Raw genomic sequence first — 23,360 nt, 5'->3', positions numbered from 1 at the left:
AAAACCTCTCACACTTGAGGGGGGTGGGCCCCTTAGATACTAACATGCCCCTCTCCCCATCGGGCAAGCTGGCAACCTGGCCAGTTCGCTGTATATATATATATATATATATATATATATTCTCTTTCTTTCTCTTTTACTTGTTTCAGTCATTTGACTGCGACCATGCTGGAGCACCGCCTTTAGTCGCGCAAATCGACTCCAGGACTTATTCTTTGTAAGCCTACTACTTATTCTATCGGTCTCTTTCGCCGAACCGCTAGGTTACGGGGACGTAAACACACCAGCATCGGTTGTCAAGCAAGGTTGGGGGGACAAACACACATCCATTTATATATATATATATATATATATATATATATATATTATATATATATATATATATATATATATATATATATACGACGGGCTTTTTTCAGTTTCCGTCTACCAAATCCACTCACAAGGCTTTGGTCGGCCCGAGGCTATAGCAGAAGATACTTGGCCAAAGTGCCACGCAGTGGGAATGAACCCCGGAACCATGTGGCTGGTAAGCAAGCTACTTACCACACAGCCACAAGGATTGCAGGGAGACTGATTGTATCAGTAAATATAACCGAAGTAAAAGTACATCAAGAAAGCGGTCTGCATGCTAAATACACTTACGAAGCTCATAGAAGTAACATGTGTTGAAAAATGTCGATTAAGCGAGACTCTCAAACTCCTCCAATAATCAGCTCCCGTAATTATTATCTCTCAAGTCTACAACTTTTGAGTATGTAATGTAATTTATCACAAGAAGAGATTAGGAGTTGAAATTTATTAGACATTCATAGCCTTTAAAAGGTTAGCTTTGTTAGCATTATTCTTCAATGCAGCCTCAACGCACTCGTTAGAAATAACAGCCAAATGTCAGTCAAAGCATACTGTTTTAAAAGGGATAAATCAAATACACTATTCCAGAAAAAATAAAAATAAATGAAAAATGGGTCTGGGAGATTCGGACAAAACATCTTTATATAAAAGGTCTGTTGGATGAGGGCTGATCTCAAGTTTAAGTAACAATTACTACTACTGCTATTACGAAAATTGTTTCAAACATGTTTGTCGATGCACCCTGCAATGGGACATTTTATAATTTTGAAAATCTGTTACATTATTTTATATATTATATATTATCAACGCGTATTTTATACTCTACACATGCAATACTATCGTGGCTATTTTAGTTATTTCTAATTTAATTTGCCCTCGAGGCTGTTTTATAATTTTTCTTCAAACAATTCCGTTTTGTTTTTAATACTTGGAATCAACAATTTCTTTTAAACTGTATTTCTTTCCCCTTAATTTGTTTTTTGTGCTATACGCAGTGCAACAGGAATTAGTTAAGTCTACACTAGTGTGAATGTCTATAGAAATTGAACGGTTTCTTGTTGGTGTAGGAGTGGACAAGCATAAATATTAAAAGCAGCAATCATCTCGCTATGTTCGTATTAATAATAAGAATAATAACGAGCTTATTGCATACAGCAGTGCTCGAAGCTTGATGTTTTGAACACGGGTTGGACTACTAAGCTAATATACTCCTAACACCAAGCTCTCAAGTTCTTGAGTTATCTGTTCCAAAAAGGCAAACCCGTATCCCCCTACCGCTACATATATAATTGTGACGTTAGTAAATTATATTTTTATCCCCCCACTTTCTCTCACTCTTGCTTAATTTTTCTCTTTCTTTCTCTCACTCCCTCCTTGCCTCTCAGCCTTTCTTAGATTTGTTAGTGTTAGTAATATTTTTTTTTTACACTTCGGAGCGCTAATATCTCTTTTCGTTAAAACGAGTTTATTTTCGTTTGACTTGTAGTCCTTTCAACATGAAGTCTTTTCTGATTATCCCCGTCTTTATATTTTTGCTGACATTATGGATACAATTAGGTAAGTGCCTATTTACAATTTTGATTAACTTCTTTTACAGGTTTGCAGTACGGAAACTTTATGGAAAAACACGTAATTAAATTTCGAAAGAATTTTATGTATTTTTTCCCTATTTAACACTCTTTCCACCCAACTGAAATTTAACTGCGGCAAGGTACTTTCTCAGTAAATTTTAAACTTAGTCGCATTTATTTGCTTGGTAAATAATCTGGTTTGAAGAATGCATTAAACCAAGTATTTGACTAAAAAATATCATGTGATTAAATGAATATTTAAACGGCAAATTTAACACACTACCAATAAATACCGAACTACTTTGTCTATACACATTTACACACACGCGCGCACACACACTCACACGCACGCACACACATACACACACAAATTATCTAATCTATGGTCGTTAGTTCGACAATATATATTGTTTCGGCCCATGGCTCTCAAACTCATCTTTGAGTATACGAAGTGACCGGGCTATATATATACATATATATATATATATATGCACACACACACATCTCTCTCTCTCTCTCTCTATATATATATATATATATACACACACACACGTATCTATATATATATATACACACACACACGTATCTATATATATATACACACACACGTATCTATATATATACACACACACACATCTATATATATATATATATATATATTATATATATATATATACACACATACACAAACACACAGGTCTAACTTCAAGAATTATATATATTATAATTCCTGAAATTAGACCAGATTTTCAGCAACAGTTTAAAATCCCATTGGGACCAATTATGCCATCCATCTTAGCTGGACAATTCTGAGCAAATGAGTTATCTTGTCTGCCTCACCGTTTACCCATTTTTCTAGGTTGGATAATAATAGGTACACAGCATAAGATAAAGACACGCTGTCTGTGTTAACCTAATAAAAAACGCACCTGAGTATGCTGAAAACTTTGCGCACATATCTTAATGTGCAATTGTGTTTATGCACAAACTAAAAAAAATTTTGAAGTTGTTAAAGTTTGAAATGAAAGAGTATGAAAGTTTGTAACTATCATAGTTCATTTGATTTTCTTTTACTCGTTCCATGTGTACTAATACCTTTCAATTGGAAAGTATTCAGAAATATTCTCAAAGTTACCTTGAGGTAACATAAGCGTGGAAGGAAAAAAAATAGAAAAAAGACTGCATATACCTTTTTCCAGAAGTATGCTAAGTTATTTACCAGCCACAATAAAGTACAAAGTACTTCACTTCTACTTTTGGAAAAATATCAAAATTTTTAATGATTGTTGTCAAAATGGATATGCAATTTAATTATTTTATTAAAAATTTAAGGTATATCTATAATTTTCCCTACGTTTTTCTTACAATAATTATATAAGTAAATATCACACTTATGCTCTTGGTTAAAAAAAAATGTTAAAAGAGAATGGGCTCTATTTATAAATATTATGAAACAATTAAGTTTAATTCTTTTAATGCATTCATTAGAGTTAGTTTTTTTAAAAAAAATTGTGAATTATTAGAACTTACTCCTTTTGTCAAAATTATGTCACACATCTGGAGCAGAAAGCTTTGACAACTAATGCTTTGGATCATTAACAAACCAAAGTACATGGCATTATTAACGTATGAAAATATTAGATAAAACTAACAGCACATATATCGCTTGTTTTTCTTAAATACTGAACTTAAGGTGTATAAACGAAATTTATTTTAGTAAAGTATTTGCTGAGTGCAACAGTAAAAAATTTGTAACTTTTCCCAGAGATTATATTCATGACCTTGTAACAAGGTTACAAAACGTGTACATTCATTCTATTTATTTTCAAAGACACCAGATGAACCTTAAATTGTAAATTTAGCTCTGGTTTCTTGGTATGAAGTGGATAAGAGATAAGTCTCTCTTCGGATAGAATGTCAGTTTTCTAATAATATTACATTCCCAGTTGATTTGGTGATCAAGTGGTGCTCTCTATAACTTATTTGGTACTTCAACACAGAACTTAATGAGAGAGCCTTTACATGACCAGTTGATCCTTTACAAGCAGCAGTTAAATCTCTCTTAAATGATATTCTAGCATCATAGAAAATGATAAAACATTGGAGATTGTGATTCTTGGTGCATTGTACTTAGGAAAGAGACAGGATGATGATGATTGGAATGCCTTTGATCAGAGCTAAACAACTACTTGGTTTAACATAGAATTAGTCTCCGATAAAACAGCTGGATGTACTGGAATGTAAGACCTGAACTGTAAATCCAGTGCCATATCTACTTGACTATTTCCCCCTCTGCAATGAGAGAAGATACCGTAAAGTTCTTATTTTTCTGACAAAAGGATATTGTATATATATGTATGTATATATATATGTATATATATATAATATATATATATATGTATATATATATGTATAATATAAAATATCTATGTATTATGCTAAATTTATTTACAGAAACGACATAGATATAGCCGAATGGTGAAAAATTTGCTTGGCAACCATGAGATCCTTGGTCCTTGGTGTGATTCCACTGTGAGGCATCTTGGGGCGAGTATCTTCAGCAATAGCATCACGTCTAGGAATAGGGGCAGAAACTATATGGAGGCCGGTCCGATGCACTGGCTTGTAAATAATTCAATAAGTTATTCTTATCACACCCTGTGTTCATACCGATTCTGCCTGAGAATGACGTCAGTGGTCTGTAGAATATCAATCCACTTACATTATTATTTAATGAGGAAAAGCGGCGCGCTAGCAGAATTGTTAGCACGCCGGGCGAAATGCTAAGCGGTATTTCGTCTGCCACTACGTTCTGAGTGCAAATTCCGCCGAGGTCGACTTTGCCTTTCATCCTTTCGGGGTCGATAACCTAAGTACCAGTTACGCACTGGGGGGGGGGGTCGATGTAATCGACTTAATCCCTTTGTCTGTCCTTGTTTGTCCCCTCTGTGTTTAGCCCCTTGTGGGTAGTAAATAAATAGGTATTTTGTCTGCCGTTACGGTCTGAGTTCAAATTCCGCCCAGGTCGACTTTGCCTTTCATCCTTTCGGGATCGTTAACTTAAGTACCAGTTCCGCACTGGAGGTCGATGTAATTGGCTTATTCCGTTTGTCTGTCCTTGTTTGTCCTTTCTGTGTTTAACCCCTTGTGGGTAGTAAAGAAATAGAAATAGGTATGTCATCTGCTGCTACGTTCTGAGTTCAGATTCCGCCGAGGTCGACTTTGCCTTTTATCCTTTCAGAGTCGATAAGTTAAGTACTAGTTACGTACTGGGGTCGATCTAATCGACTGGCCCCCTTCCCCCAAATTTCAGGATATAGTTCAATTGATCAGACAACTGCAATACTTGTTAGACCGATACAAGAACCATCAAATATATCTGGAAGGAGTGCCTGTTTTGGTGTCCGAGTTAGCTGCACCCGACCCTATTTTAGTTTTGCTCAATAAGGCTTGATACAACGAGGAAGGATTGTTCGAATATGAGAGTAAACTGCTCTAGTATCCGCATCCATGATAAACACACTGGGTCTCCTTCACTTTAATTTATTCAAGAAAACTGAAAGTGACATGAACCCCCATCCCTTAACAAGAGAACATCTTTAGTGCTGGTTAGTTGATAATAATCAAGAAAAGCTTCCAGCCATGAAAACTTCATTAACACTTAAAGCAAAACAATTTAACCCAGAACACTACAATGTATTATCCACATTGTAACACAACACCTCCATAGGGTTAACAATTGCATATCAGTGTACAGTATGGTTCTTAAATGAACTTTTGACGTAAGAAAGGTATATCTAGAACAGTAGATATAACGGTCGCTCATTTTCATTCGCTTGGCTACCTATGATTCATTCATATCTCTTGTCATTAAGAGCTGACCTGCATCTACCCATCAATAATAACTAGAGCTAGCAGGGTATGTGCTAATGCTGCAGGTATTTGGAGGCCAGCTTTATGTGAAAAGTTACGGTTTATTAAATCTATCCATGGGTATATGAACAATGAAGACTTTGACAAAGATAGAATATAAAGGATCTCAAGTGTCACTGGTCATAAAACAGATACCTGAACGCAGTGTATCAACATATTACAATGAGCAGACCATGACAGCAGTGAATTTATTAAAGCAATAAATAGCTTCATAAACTGTCGGTTACACAGACACGAGAGAGAGAGAGAGAGCTCTATCTCTCACCATATGTAGATCGATCTCTGTTTTACTAGTCTTGTCCGCAAATGCAAGTCCGGTGAGTCATAGTGGCTGTTCCAGCACATCTCCCTAGCTATCCTCCGGGACAGCGCCCTTTCCATTTTGTCTGCCGGGACCACGAGACGGTCTGACTTACAGGAAAGTGTATAAAAAGAATTGATAACTTTCAAAGAAAAAATTTCAAAGAAAAAAGATTTATTGTTTGGTAAACATTCACTGTAAATAACTTTCTAAGATAAACTAAAAAAAAAATTTTACTAACTAGTTGTGGGTTTTAGATTTTAAACACGCCCTGGAGAGAGTTTTTGTCACTTCATTTTTTTCTTCATAACCTTGCGAGATCAAAGTTTTTTCAACCTACTATATATAACAAAAAGCGCGAATCTCTATCGCGTTATACCTATTGTTGCTTTCCACTCAGCCTGCAAAATAATTCAGTGTATATATATACATACATACATACATATATATATATATATATATATATATATATATACACACACACACACACACACTTTCTCTCTCTCTCTCTCCTACACTTCTAGTTTGTCAACGAAAACGGTTCATTACATATGAATACAGTGATTTTTTTTCACACATGTATCTGTGTGCGTGCACGTGTGTGTACATGCATATGTATATCTGTGTGTGTGTGTGTGTGTGTGTATAATTACTGTAGGGATTGTATATAGTTTAGAAACGAGAAACCATGCTGACAGAGCTGTGTAAGTAGATAAGAAATAAGTTTGGATTGGAACAAATATTCCGTAAGTCAGTAGGTTATTTTCCAGTCAACTTTGAGCATAAGCATGGGGAAAATCTCACGTGGAAAAATTTTGATCCACCAACATTACCTTAAAAATAAGTTAATAAAACTCCCCCTGGGGGAAGGTGATTATAAATCACAAGAAAGAATTTGATTCATATAAAGATTGTAACAATTTAATTTCAAGGAAACAAAGAAAAAGGGAAAAGGGGGAGGGGATCTTTACCTTTTGCCCGACAGATTTTAAAAAATCTTTTTTTGTAACTAAATACTTTCAAACTTCGTATACTTGTAGAATGTGTCAGATAAAAGATCCGGAGGGGGGTGGGGTGATTAAGCAGTTTCTTTTAATTGTGCTTAAATTTTTATGTGAGTATGTTAATTTGCAAAAAAGAAAAAAATTAAATTGTACAAGATAAAGTACTTAAAAGAAAAAAATAAGTAGTAGAAAAGAAAGATATTGATAGAGAGTAAAAGAAAGTCAGTGATAGAGTAAATGAAAAACAGAATAGTAGATAAAGAGAGGGCTATTAACTATTTCTCCCCTTCTCGTTTACCGAAAATGGGTGAAAAAAAACCTCCCAGCAACAAACTGACAGAAGACTGACAGGCAATAGAAAAGGGCCACAAGCTGACAGTGGGGCAAAAGAAGGGGTGTATTTGTCTATATAAAAAGGTAAGAAGTATGAAAATTTTTTTTAGTTTTCGTAGTAAAAGGTTTATCGTGGTTTCTTTTGTAATGAATGACCCCCAAATTAGCAGTTTCGTCGTACCGCTGTCAGTTTTAAACGACACTAAATTTTATTTCTTTGCTTATGAAACATATTTCTCTGTCGTACGTAGTTTAATTACTGTAATATTATCCTCAGGTCTATACCTTTGTATGAGGATGCACCTGTCTGTTGTCAACGTGCCTCTGCCCCCCCTCTCTCTCTGAGGATGTACCTGTCTGTTGTCTACGTGCCTCTGCCCCCCCTCTCTCTCTCCTCTCTCTCTCTCTCTCTCTCTCTCTCTATATATATATATATATATATATATATATATATATATTATATATATATATACATATATATATATGTGTGTGTGTGTGTGTGTGTGTGTGTATTCAGAGAGAGAGAGAGAGATAAATCACTACCCATAAGGGGCTAAACACAGAGGGGACAAACAAGGACAGACAAAGGGATTAAGTCGATTACATCGACCCTAGTGCGTAACTGGTACTTAATTTATCGACCCCGAAAGGATGAAAGGCAAAGTCGACCTCGGCGGAATTTGCACTACTGCTTAACAACCGGTGTACGTCCCTGTAACTTAACGCTTTGGTAAATGAGATCGATAGAATAATTACAAGGCTCAAAAGGGGTTTTATATATAAAAGTGAAGTTGTGTGTCTGTCTCCTACAATTTAGATTCCTAACTACTCCCACATTTTGTGGTGCAGTGTAACCAAAACCGGGTATCTTATAGTCGTGATTCATATAGAGCCCTTCTGGGTATTAGTGCGCGTCTACGATGAGTCTACGATTTAAAAAAAAATTTACCATCGTTTTTTCCCATTTTTAATGCATTTTTTTGCTATTATATAAGGGAAGTATTATTAAATCTCAGAACGTAAAAAAACTACAGTAACACCCCCCTTTGTGGTTAGCCATATTGAGATGGCTTTTATACTTTACATCTCTAAAAATGCTTTTATAGTTATTTCCCTTACAAACCCGAGCAACGCCGGACGATACTGCTAGTATATAAAAAAAAAACTAAGAACAAACACAAAGAAAAATCAACAGCGCGAGGGCGTGGTACATGCAAAATAATAGTAGATGCTCAGGGAAGGAAAGAAAGGTGGCTTTACGTTTCGGGCAAAGCTCTTCGTCAGAAAAAGAGACGGAGGACTGTCCAGGAGAAAAGGATGACGGAGTGGAAAAAATCGCTAACGATCCACGTGGTTACATTTTGCATGTACCACGTCCTCGCGTTGTTGTTTTTTTTTTTCTTGTGCTTGTTCTTTTTTTTTTTTTGGATTAACTATTTACCGCACGCTCACACGGACCCCCGGCCTTCCAACTGACTTTGGAGTACCTAATTCGCGGAATTCTTTCTACTATCGTATTACATTAACTTGTTCATTTGGAATAACGCCATTTCTGCACCTTGATTGTGAATCATTAAATATAAATATATAAAATATAAATTAGAGATAAAACCACTATTATGCAATTCAAACAATGACGGACATAGACCAAAACATAACAAATAAAAAATATTTTTTATAAAACATATAACTAGATTACAAATATACTTTTTATATTTTTGTGATCTAGTTATGTTTTATAAAATATATTTTATTTGTTATTAATGTTTTGGTTTATGTCTATCATTGTTTGAATTGCATAATAGTGGTTTTATCACTAATTTATATTTTATATATTTATATTGTGAAATTCGATTTAATACTAAATTGAATTTTTCCCTGTAAGTTTGGAGTTATACCCCCTATTATTATTATTATTATTATTATATTATTATTATTATTATTATTATATGTGTACACACACACACACACACATATATATTTTTCGTTTTTACTTGGTTTGCAAGATTCTTTATCTGAATTCATGTGTTGAAACATATTTTATTGTCTGGGGAGAGTCATTCTCTTTTAGTGCCTTATTATTTAACACACTCACCGGTTCAATTTCCACTCATTTAGTTATTTATTTTTTCTAAAATTCTTGTTGCGTCTTGCAACCTTTGAAGTCGTTGAGGATCTTTTCGGTTTGAACGGCAGTTTTTTTCTAGCGGTGTTATATGAAATTGTCACCCATAATTTTGACCCCAGAATCGATCTATTGCATTTCAATATCTTTTAGGGTTAGGGGTGGGGGAAGGGTATCTTTTTTTCTTCAGAAATGTAAATAAACCCAATCTGTTTCTTAAACGAGGGACATATTCATACGGCACAGAATGCTTTTTAACTCTATAGACGTCACTGATTGGTTGAAATTGCAGAAATTGAAGAAAAAAAAACAACAAATATCTTACAAACTATAGAATTTTCTCAATAAAGCCAAGAGAAAAAAGATGTTTTATAAACACATTCTACCAGTATACGAAGTTTAAAATTTTTTAGTTACCTAAAAAGATCCGGTATCTTTTTTTCTTCGCAAATGTAAATAAACCTAATTTATTTCTTAAACGAGGGACATATTCATACAGCACGGAATGTTGTTTACGTCAATGGAGGTCAGCGATTGGTTAAAATTGCCGAAATGCTCGAAATTAAAGTCGAAATATGTTACAACATATAGAATTTTCTCAATAAAGCCAAGAAAAAATAATGTTTTATAAACACATTCTACCAGTATACGAAGTTTAAAAGTGTTTAATTAACTAGAAATTGTGTTGATATGTGCCGTTCAAAAGGAAAAGATCCGAAGCAATAGATTGGACTCAAAGGCCGAAAGTTTAGGTTATTAGCATTTATCAAATGTTTGATATATGTACAAAAGCGTGAAACTCTCAATCCTTGACTCACTCTATTGCTCCTGATAAATATCAGTTATATCTGAATGTATGACTATATGTAGTCTATATGCGTTACATACGTACATATTCACACACACATGCCTACAAAGTCAGAAAACAACACAGCTCCCATGACTTTCGGAAACATTTTTTCACGCTCAGAGTTGCTGAAGCATGGAATAAACTGCCTGCGTCAGATGTTGACTGCCATGACACTGCATCCTTTAAGGCCCTCATGCTTTCCGAAATCCGCCGAAACTACACCTGATTATATAAACACTTTAGATGAGTTGTAGTGCACCTGAGCACTGTACACAATTATTATTATTATTATATTATGCACATACACGCATATGCTGCCGCTAAGAAAAGCTGCATTCTCTCTTTTTGACAGATAGTTTTTTTTTGTTAATCTTTATTCAGCAAATCTCTGCTTGACAGTTAAAACTGGTTAATAGCCGAAATTGAAGTTATCATTGAACTTTACTGTTGTATTTAAGTTTATCTTGTTTATTATCTCTGGTGACATTATTACATAAACAAGAAATATGCGTGGTGACAGGATAGTAATTTCTTATTCCAGTTATTACATGCACTTCACTAGATTTACTAGTTTTTAGCCCTAGGTCAGTCCTAATCCTGTAGAAGTACAATGCAAAGGAAGTCCAACTGTAACCGTCCTGCCTTGTTTTGCCCCAGATCAGCTTTGATCTGGTAGACCTATAAATGAAAGGCGTTCAATCCATGGACTTATTTATTGTTTTTGTTCTTACTTGACCCAAGGTCAGCCATGATATGGCTGGCCAAAGGCGTTCCGACCATGACGGCCATTTCCTTTTTTAGGTACCTAATACTATATTATGTAATTTATATTTTATATTGTTTCACTCATTAGACTCCGGCCATGCTGGGGCACGGCATTGAAGAATTTTTAGTCGAATGAATCGACCCCGGTACTTAATTTTTTTTTAAGGCCTGGTACTTATTCTACCGGTCTCTATTGTGGAGCTGCTAAATTACGGGGACGTAAACATATCAACACTGGTTGGCAAGTTGTAGGGTGGACACACACACACACACACGTATATCAAAATAATTAGAAAACAAAGAACATTCTTTAACATATCTTTAATGATTCGTTACAATTGTTTCTATGTCAATTATACTTTCTGTACCAATTTACTTTCAAAAATTCGATGTGAAAATTTACGTAATGTTTGTAGTTTTAGACACGAGAGAGGCACTTCATCAGACTTGCCTCAAAAGTGTGCTGTCGCATTGTGCGCCATCCAGACTTTGTTTTTGTGCTTATACCGAGAGGAAGCCAGTAGGGCAGATATTATGTGGGGAGGAGGAATTAAGAGGAAGGATATGTAAAAGAAGAAGATGAAGAAGAAGGAGTCATGACTTGTTTCTTTCAATTTCTGTCTATCAAATCCACCGATAAGGCTTTGATCAGCTATAGAGCATAGTAGAAGACACTTGTCCAAAGAGCCATGCAATGAGACAAGAACCATATGGTTGAAAAGCAAGCGGATCTTTTCGGTTTGAACGGCAGTTTTTTCTAGCGGTGTCATACGAAATTGTCACCCATAATTATGACCCTAGTATCGATCTATTGCATTTCAATGTTTTAGGGTTAGGGGTGGGGGAAGGGTATTTTTCTTCTTCAGAAATGTAATATTTACAACCCAATCTGTTTCTTAAACGAAGGACATATTCATACGGCACAGAATGTTTTCACCTGAATAGACGTCATTGATTGGTTGAAATTACAGAAATTGAAGAAAAAACAACAAATATCTTACAAACTATAGAATTTTCTCAATAAAGCCAAGAGAAAAAGATGTTTTATAAACACATTCTACCAGTATACGAAGTTTAAAAGTGTTTAGTTACGTGGAAATTATTTTAAAAAACTGCCGTTCAAACCGAAAAGATCCAAGCAAGCTTCTTACCACACAACTATGCCTGCGCTTATGTGTATTTTCTGAGTTTAAGCTGGTAGGTTATGATTTAAGTTAGGTTTGGCTATTTTTCGAAAGAAGGTTGTGACTTCATAGAGGGTATCTTGTTTCACGTCCTGTTTTGTTTTCTGGCGTAGTGTATCGCGGACTACATTAACCAGTGTGCGTGTCTCTCTTTCAAGGTTGGAGAGTGCTGAAGGACAGTCGGTTGCTCTTATTTAGCTCATGTTAGCCTTGATCCAATTAACACCATGACGGATGGTGTTCCAACCATTATCATCCACTCATTGTCTCAAGTATTTGTGTATTCAAAACTGCATTAGTTAAAGTGTCCTTCCTCTTCAAAATGGGTGGATGCACTTGAGAGAGAGAGAGAGAGAGACGTAGCTACTATTTCTAGCATATCAAACTACTACACAGAGACTGGCTTCCACCTTTGTCTCCTGTGGTAATTTTTGTGAGGAGAATATAATCTGATGTAATGTCCTTTGTGAGTCACCGGACAAGCCAGTAATTTTCTTGCTCTGTGGAGACATTTTAAGTGAGATTACCCATCCTTGTTAACATATAGTTGCAAGCATTACAACTCTTTCTACATACAATTATACCATCATTAACATTTTCAAATATTGTGCAGTTGGCTTTCTTCACAAACAAGACAATATTATCTCCACACATGCGTGCAACCACACACACTCACGATAAGATAGCATTTATTTAATCGGCTTGAGTATTTCCAGAGTTAACGACTTTCATTTATTTCATTATATATAAGGAATTAAAGTGCATGTATTTATAAATGCCAAGTCTCTTATAAACCAAACAGATAATGTCAAGAGTTTCGACCTTTGTGGCTAATATATGATTTATTTTGTATCATTACAAAATGTCATCGAAAAATTCAAAAATGGTGTTTTTTTACAAAAATGTGTTAATTTGTTATTTAATCTCCAAATCAACACTGGTCTTGTCATCCCAGCTGTAACGATTCTGTCTTTGTCAGATATCATAGATTATTTAATGTGGAGATGTACTTGCTTAGCAAGTGTCTTGATCTGAGATCGAATGTTGCAGTAGTTACTGCACTGAAAATATATCAGCCATTCAAAAACACACAAAAAACATAATTTAAGCATTTATTATTATTTTTTTTTGTGTGTGTGTACCATGATCTTCACTGTCATAGAACTGTGTCAATGACGAAGTTATAGTTGGTGTGATGAAAATTTTGACACCAAATAATAAATGTTTAAGTGAAGTTAAGTCTTTGTGTATTTTTGGAATGGCGAATATGTATCTTCCATGCTGTAGTTGTTTATTTAATGTATCTTACCAATTTTATTTTATGGTGTGTGATGGTGTGTGATTTGAAGGAAATTTGACTACTACTATTAGTATGTGAGATGACCACTTAAAAACTAATTTCTTGGCTAGAATGTTGTGTTAATAACTCGAGTACTTATAAAACAGTATTTTGCTGGTAGATGATGTCGCCTATAATTCCAGTAGGATACTGCTGTTTATAATTTAGACAAAAGCCAGCAATTTTAATGGGAAGGATAAGTCGATTACATCTATCTCAGTACTTGACTGGTACTTTATTTTATTGACCCTGAAAAAAAAATGGAAGACTAAGTTGTTCTGATGGGATTTGAACTTAGAACAGGAAGAGCCAAAGTAAATGCTGCAAGATATTCTGATGTTCTAACATAAAAATGGATTGCAGACATTGAGAAAGTGGTCGACAAAATGCTTTGCCATATTTTTGTGCTTTTATTTTTCTAATACTGGTTTCAGTCATTGGACTGCAGCCTTGCTTGGGCATCACATTTAAGGGATTTAGCCAGTGATATCAACCCTTATACTTGTTATATTTAAACCTGTTTGCTGAACTGCTAAGTTACAAGACACACAACATAAACAAAAAAAAAAAAACCCCGGTTTTAAGCCAATGTAAAAACATAAACATACACATACAAACAAATTAACCTCTATGCGCCCTGAAATTCACCAACACTACACCTGATATCCACCCCTTCCATACACATGCACACATGTATATCATGACTCATACACTGATCACTTTCCTGACTTTTGTACATAATGTGTTATACATGCACCTTTGATGAGTTGTAATGCACCTGAGCACTATACACAATAATTTCATTGTTAATGTATACACACATATACAATGGGTTTCTGTCTGCTAAACCACATCCGGTTATTGGTCAATATGAGAACACAGAAGAAGACACTTGCTCAATGTGCCATACAGTGGAATGGAACACTGACCTACATTGTTCTGAAGTGAACTTTTGAATGACATTTCTGTTTTATTTTGACTCTAATTTCAAATTGCTTTTTATTATGTCTTAATACTTTTAGCACATTATTCAGTGTTTCATGGGTCAAAAAATTTTGAGAGACTAGTCTAGTGTAAAGTAATTTATTATTTCTTTTTTATGCGCCCTTTTCAAGCCTAGCCAGGCTCATGAGCCCGGTTTCCCCGGTTTTTGTGACCTATGTGTTCCCCCCAGCTGGACGGGACGCCAGTCCATCACAGCGTTACTCAAGGAACAGGAAGAAAGAGTGAGAGAGAAAGTTGGGGCGAAAGAATACAACAGGGGTCGCCACCACCCCCTGCCGGAACTTTAGGTGTTTTCACTCAATAAACACACACAACGCCCGGTCTGGAATCGAAACTGTGATCCTCTGACCGCGAGTCCGCTGCCCTAACCACTGGGCCATTGCGCCTCGACAGTGTAAAGTAATATTAGTTCAAATTTTGGCACAAAGCCAGAAATTTCAGTTAACTGGTTAAGTTGATTACATCAAGTCCAGTGTTCAATGGCTACCTATTTCACCAACTCCGAAAAGGATGAAAGGCAAAGTCAACCTTAGTGGAACTTGAACTCAGAACATAATGACAGATGAAATACTGCTAAGCATTTTGCCCAGTGTGCTAATGATTGTGCCAGCTTGCCACCTTAGTGTAAAGTAATATTAAAGTACACACCATACTGCTTATCCAAAAATAAATATTTGTCTCTTATCTTTTACTTGTTTCTGCTGCCATGCTGTGGCATTGCCTTCAAGGGTTTAGGCAAACAAATTGACTCCGGTACTTTTTTTTTTTAAGGCTAATACTTTATCTGCCTTTTTATTTTTTTTTTTGTTCAACTGCTAATTTACAACACTGGTTGTCAAGTGGTGATCGGGGGGGGGGGAGGGGGAGAAACACAAACATAAAGACACATATATATATATATCTATATATGATAACATTATCCTTTATATTTTCCTTTTCAAAATGGTAAGTTGTATTTGAGGGAAATGTGGCTGTTATTTCTAGCATGTCATTTGAGGGAAATGTGGCTGTTATTTCTAGCATGTCAAACAAATGCATAGAGGTTAATAGCTTCCCTTGGCTTCTACAGTAATTTTAATGATGGGAACATTCGAACACATACACACTCATACACATGCTCACACACTTACACATACACAAAAACAAGCTAATGGTTATTCAATTAGTTTGAGTACCTCCAGCACCATTTATCCCACCGTATGTAGTAAATTGAAACTCATGTATTTATAAATGCCAAGTCTCTTATGTAAAGCTAACTAATTATATCAGGACTTAGTTCTTTTGTTACGAATATATGCTTTCTTTCATATTACAAAATATCATTGAAAATTCAGAAATGATTTTTTTAGAGTGTTTTTTTTTTTTTTTTTTTTTTAATTAAGCAAGATTTTAGAGTGATTTAGAAAAAAAAAACTTTTGCAACATTGTTTTATTAGTTTATTTAATGCTTTGGGCCGAAAAAGTGATATTTCGTGCAATGAGATTTTAATTAAAATGTGAACACTTCAATAGAGTCAGTCTTTGGTGGGTTTACATTTAGACCTTTTAATATATACAATCGACATGAGTGATGATACCTCTTTCCAAGTGCACATTACCAGGATGGCGACAAAGTGCAGACGACTGGCTGGGTGGATCCTAAGAACATTCAGAACCAGAGATAAGGAAACCATGATGGTCCTCTGGCGGACATTCGTCCTCAGTCGCCTGGATTACTGCTCACAGCTATGGTCACCCACCAGTGTAAAATTAACAGCGGACCTTGAAGCAATCCAGAGAAGATTCACAAAGAAGATCGTCTCTTTGCAACAGCTCAGCTACTGGGAAAGGTTGTAACAGCTAAGACTCTACTCCCTGGAGAGAAGACGGGAGAGGTATGCAGTAATATATATCTGGAAGATCCTGGAAGGAATTGTGCCAAATTTTGGCATTGTAAGCTACACCAATGCTAGAACGGGACGACACTGCATAGTGCCAAAGATCCCAGCAATGCCATCACGCTTCAGGACCAGCTTCTGCAACAGCCTGGGTTTCAAGGGCCCACAGCTTTTTAATATTCTCCCAAAGAGTCTGAGGAACTTGCACAAAGTAGATGTAGGGGTCTTTAAATCAAAGCTGGACATCTTCCTGTCAAGAGTCCCAGATGAACCTACCTCACGGCAAGAGGTGCAAATGAGAGTAGCTACATCAAACTCCATTCTTCACCAAGTGCCACATATTAGATGAGGTTCATCGCAATAACTGTAGCACAAAATGGCGGTGCATCAGCATGGCTGCACCTCTGAGCTGAAACTAGGGAAAAAAAAAAATGTATTGGGGAGCTGACAGAATTACCAGTATGCTAGACAAAATGTTTAGCTGCATTTCATTCATCTTTTGTTTTGGGTTCAAATTCTGCCGAGGTTGATTTTTGCCTATCATCCTTTTGGGGTTGATAAAATAGGAACTGAAGTTTATGTAATTGACTTGCCCCTCCCCTCAAATTGCTGGCCTTGTACCAAAATTGACACAAATAAATTACAATATGATATATGTGTGTGTGTGTGTGTGTGTGTATATATATATAATATATATATATATATATATATATATATTATGGAGATGTACTTGCCTAGTAAGTGACCTGATCTGAGATCGTGTTCTGGAACGAAAACAATTGCAGTGTGGAAGGTGTTTATAAGCCATTTAAGAAACACACAAAAACCGTTAGATTCACTTCAACATTTAAAATTAATTTGTCAAAATATTTTCATGCTTTTAGACCGTGACCTGTTCACTGACAAAATTTCATGCTGCATCTCTCTCTATCTCTCTCTCTCTATCTCTCTCTCTCTATCGAACTTTAGGCCTCACTGAGGAAATGACCAGCGACCGAGACCTTTGGAAATATTCTGTACGTGAGAAGACCAGGCAGGACAAGTGAGCCCAGCCCACTTATGAATGCCTTTCCTCCCTTGGACGCAAAGACCGGTTGAGGCAAGCGAAGTCGATATAGAACCTCACCCGACGACAGACACCCATGCCAACCCCCCATGCTTGCGAAGACATGTTGGGGCAATCGAAATCGAAACCGAATTGAACCAGCCAGGATCCCTGGCCTGGTGGTGGTACGTAAAAAGCACTATCCGACTCGTGCCGTGGCATGTAAAATACTCCAATGCGACCGTACGACAGGCACCCATGCCAACCCCCCTTTGCTTGTGAAGACATGTTGGGGCAAGCGAAATCGAAATCGAATTGAACCAGCCAGGATCCCTGGTCTGGTGGTACGTAAAAAGCACTATCCGACTCGTGGCCGATGCCAGCACCGCCTTGACTGGCTTCCGTGCCGGTGGCACATAAAATACACCAATCTGACCGTGGCCGTTGCCAGCCCCGCCTGGCACCTGTGCAGGTGGCACGTAAAAAGCACCCACTACACTCACGGAGTGGTTGGCGTTAGGAAGGGCATCCAGCTGTAGAAACATTGCCAGATTAGACTGGAGCCTGGTGCAGCCTTCTGGCTTCCCAGAACCCTGGTCGAACCGTCCAACCCATGCTAGCATGGAGAACGGACGTTAAACGATGATGATGATGATACATATATATATATATATATGTATATATACACACACAATAATCCTTCACCATATTGCAGTTCACCTATCACGGTTCATCTATAGCTGTTTATTATTTAAGCTTACATCGATTCCTCCGTGTTGTTTTGCATTTATAATAGAATAAATATATACAAATTATAAAAATAAAAAATATATATATATATGTGAGATATATATATCTCACGTGGCTGTGTGGTAAGTAGCTTGCTAACCAACCACATGGTTCCAGGTTCAGTCCCACTGCGTGGCACCTTGGGCGAGTGTCTTCCGCTATAGCCCCGGGCCGACCAATGCCTTGTGAGTGGATTTGGTAGACGGAAACTGAAAGAAGCCTGCCGTATATATGTATATGTGTGTGTTTGTGTGTCTGTGTTTGTCCCCCTAGCATTGCTTGACAACCGATGCTGGTGTGTTTACGTCCCTGTTACTTAGTGGTTCGGCAAAAAAGAGACCGATAGAATAAGTACTGGGCTTACAAAGAATAAGTCCCGGGGTCGATTTGCTCGACTAAAGGCGGTGCTCCAGCATGGCCGCAGTCAAATGACTGAAACAAATAAAAGAGTAAAAGAGTAATACATACACACACACATGTATGTGTTTGTATGCATTTGGGTTTGTGTTTATGTTGGTGTATATTTGTGTCTCCTTGTCTCAACATTGCCTGATAGTCGTAAATGAATGGCACTGATCTAGCGATTGTAAGCACTCTACCCTAGGCATTGTGCCTTCACACACACACACAAGTAATAATAATAAAGAAAGATAAAGACATACAGTGTTAGATCATTGACATAGCCATACCGTATGACAAGAGTATTGTTAGGAAAGAGGTTGAAACAACTGTCAAGTACTTTGAACTGAAAATGGAAACCACAAAACTGCCAAGAATGTGGGAGCGTTATGTAAAAGTGACATCAGTTGTGACTAGATATTAGTGTCAAACCTATTGAAACTTCAAGACTTCTTTAAGCAGTTGCGTATATCCTGCAATATTGGTGTCATACAAAAATTGACCTTTTAACTACTGCATACATTTTAAGGAGTTTATTACTGTTTCAGGTCCATTGCATTTCACATCTACACTGCATGTCAAAGTAATAATATAGTGTGTGTGCATATATATATATATATATATATATATGTAATATAATATGTGACAATTATTCGGTTGCCATAATAAAACTCTGAGTTTCGGATGTCGGGGCAGAAACCTGCACCGGCATCTCTTCAGTTTTCATACCATATTTTGATTGCTTTGATAACTGAAGAGATGCAGGTGCAAGTTTCCACCCCGGCGTCTGAAACTCGGAGTTTCATTATAGTAACCGAATAATTGTCACATATTATATTACAGATAAATTCCTCTATTTACATAATATCGAGGTCTCTTTCATTCTTTTGTTGTCTACCATTACTATTGATATATATATATATATATATATATATATATAGACGCCCACACATTACACGCCTGGAGTGGTTGGTATTAGGAAGGGCATCCAGCTATAGAAACATTGCTAAATCAGACAGAGAGAGAGTGCAGACTGTATTTGTTTGCATGATGACTGTCTCTGGAAAAAATGAAATAGTGTTTATATTTTTTGAGATATATTTGTCAAAATTGGGTCAGTTTGTTTTCATGACGTATTTTGTTTTGCTCAATGAGCCAGCCTTGCCTTCAATGACAGTCTCCAGGTGACCTTGGAACCAGCCACAGGCCTTTGTCACTATCTTCTGTTTTAGGCCCCTGAAGGCCCTGGTAATCCTAACCCTCAGCTCATCCTTTGCAGCTGGATTTGTTGGTCTTTCATTCCACTACGTCCCACACAAAGAAGTTGAAGGGATTGAAGCCAGGCGAGTTGGGAGGCCAAATGTCACATGTTGTGTGATCAAAGAAATTTTCTGACAGCCAGGCCTGGGTTTTCCAACTGGTGTGGCACGGCACAGTGTCTTGCTACCACGTGTATGGCCTCTTTGCAGTTACCTAGTTGATCCAGGGCTTCACTACCTCACACATGACATGGATGAAGCCATTGGTGTTCAGCCTGAGGCTCTCGGAGATGTCACCTTTACTGCTGACGATACTGAAGACCATGATTGTCCCTGGAAATTTTGTCTGCTTGACTCTAGGTCCATCCTTGGGTGAGGCAGCAAGCCACCTGTTGTTCTGGGAGTTGATTTTCTGGTCTTGGCAGAAATTCTTCTCATTGGAGAAGAATCACAGCATGACTGGCTCTACCGAGTGTTTCAACTTGTTGATCAGTTTCTTGATGTGCTTGAATTGTTTTTCTTGCATTAGTTTGGACAGAAATTGACCCTTCCTCATCTTGTATGAAAAATTGCAAATGTTCTCATGCACCACCAGCCTGATGGACTTTTTATCCACACCATTCTCCTGTGCAATGGCATGCATCAACTTGCTGAGATCATTGTCGATGATCCCCTGGATTTCAGCAATGAATTCTGGTGTTCTGGTGGTGTCAGATTGTCAATCATGGGTTTTCCTCTTTGCTGTGAACTTGTAGTTGAATCCTGAATCGTCCAGCTCTTTTCTGACCACTTCTACCATCCTTCTGAAGATGTTGAAAAAGTCTGAAATCACTTTGTCCTTCTGGTGTGGCATCCTCCTTGGAATCCACACCTCTTCCACAAATTGTGGGGTTTAAAATTTTCCATAGTCAATTATTCTGCAAAAAGATAAAATAAAAATGATTATTGTTTTTAAGAAGAAAAAGACCAACAACAAAAGTAAAAAAAAAAAAAGTGAGTGAAAATTGTGAACAAATACCATCTGCACCCTGTATATACACATTGTACATGATTAAATTTTATGTATATATATATATTGGTAAAAAAGATAAGATAACAAAAGAAAGAAAGAGACCTCAATATTATGCAAATAGAGGAATTTATCTGTAAATATAATATGTGACAATAATTTGGTAGCTAAGATAAAACTCTGAGTTTTGGATACCGAGGTGGTATCTCTTTGGTTTTTCAGATGGCCAGATAACCAAAGAGAGGTGGTGTGGATTTCTACCTCGGCATCCAAAACTCAGAGTTGTTAATCTTAGCTACCGAATAATTGTACACATATATATATTTACATATATATATATATATATGTATATATTATATATGATATATATATATATATATATATATATATATATATGATATATATGATATATATATATATATATATACATACATGCACACACACATACATATATGTGCTGCCCCACTACCTAGAACTCACATGATTAAAAAAGAGAGACATAGACAGACAGAAAAAAGGAAAATGTCCCTTACATTTGAAAACTGTGGACAATATTTTAAAAAGACATTTCATTTAATTTTTCCCCAATTTAATTGCTTTTCATGCTTTACTCCAAGTTGAAAAAGTCACAAAGACTGAAACCGGTACTAGAATGTTCTCCATGATAAAATTATTTTAGCATTTTCTACCTTGCCTTATTTTCCTTATACAGACATATATACATATACGTGGCATCTTGGGCAAGTGTCTTCTACTATAGCCTCGGGCCGACCAAAGCCTTGTGAGTGGATTTGGTAGACGGAAACTGAAAGAAGCCCGTCGTATATATATATATATATGCGTGTGTGTGTTTGTCTCCCTAGCATTGCTTGACAACCGATGCTGGTGTGTTTATGTCCCCGTTACTTAGCGGTTCGGCAAAAGAGACCGATAGAATAAGTACTGGGCTTACAAAAGAATAAGTCCCGGGGTCGAGTTGCTTGACTAAAGGCGGTGCTCCAGCATGGCCGCAGTCAAATGACTGAAACAAGTAAAAGAGTAAAAGAGTAATATAATCCTATGTACCCTTTACAAAATGGCTGATAGTCACAGTTGAAAAGTCTCAGATCAGTTTTTTTTTACTTAATCAGGGTTGACCTGAAGCTTAACAATAACTGACAGTGTGCGTCCCTCACACACATACCTTGTGTGCCCTTCATATGGATATTGTAGATGAACAACTTGCCTATTTTCACCTCAGTCTCTCATAGACATACATACTTCTATACAGCAGTATTAAATAAACAAGATCTGTGAAAATGTAATCTCACACAGACAATGCAAAACCTAGTTTAATAAATGCATAACCTAGTTTAATCGTTATATAAACCAGTTTTGTTACATAAAACACTTCGAATATAAGCCAACTTCATTCAGTCGTCACTCCTTTATAAAACAACACACTCCAATGCACCATCGTTCCTACCACATTTTTGATCAATACATCTATAATATTCACATAATACACACACACCACACACACACACACACACACAGATATATATTCTTTTATTCTTTTACTTGTTTCAGTCATTTGACTGCGGCTATGCTAGAGAACCGCATTTAGTTGAGCAAATCGACCCCAGGACTTATTCTTTGTAAGCCTAGTACTTATTCTATTGGTCTCTTGTGCCGAACTGCTAGGTTACAGGGACGTAAACACATCAGCATCTGTTGTTGGGAGGACAAACACACACACACACATATACACACATACATACATACATACATACATACATACATACATACATACATATATATATATATATATACATACATACATGTATATATATATATATATATATATATATATCTTTATTGCCCACAAGGGGCTAAACATAGAGGGGACAAACAAGGACAGATAAAGGGGTTAAGTCGATTACATCGACCCCAGTGCGTAACTGGTACTTAATTTGTCAACCTCGACGGAATTTGAACTCACAATGTAACGGCAGACGAAATACGGCTATGCATTTCGCCCGGCGTGCTAACGTTTCTACCAGCTCGCCACCTTTGGATTTGGTAGACAGAAACTGAAAGAAGCCCATCATTTCAGTTTCTGTCTACCAAATCCACTCACAAGGCTTTGGTTGGCCCGAGGCTATAGTAGAAGACACTTGCCCAAGGTGCCACGCAGTGGGAATGAACCCGGAACCATGTGGTTGGTAAGCAAGCTACT

General features: G+C 36.6%; 1 protein-coding gene across 1 annotated transcript in view; it reads left to right on the top strand.

Annotated features, from left to right (window-relative positions):
• The first annotated feature begins 1,497 nt into the window (after window positions 1-1,497).
• LOC115211811 overlaps window positions 1,498-23,360 on the top strand; it is a 37,289-nt gene continuing 15,426 nt past the window's right edge. The window contains exon 1 of the mRNA XM_029780517.2: window positions 1,498-1,911. Coding sequence (XP_029636377.1) covers window positions 1,851-1,911 — 61 coding nt within the window. The 5' untranslated portion in view covers window positions 1,498-1,850. The remainder of the gene's footprint in view (window positions 1,912-23,360) is intronic.

Source organism: Octopus sinensis, linkage group LG5 (genome assembly GCF_006345805.1).
Source record: "Octopus sinensis linkage group LG5, ASM634580v1, whole genome shotgun sequence".
NCBI lineage: Eukaryota > Metazoa > Mollusca > Cephalopoda > Octopoda > Octopodidae > Octopus > Octopus sinensis.
Note: the sequence above shows the minus strand (reverse complement) of the source record. Positions and strands in the feature narration are given on the sequence as shown.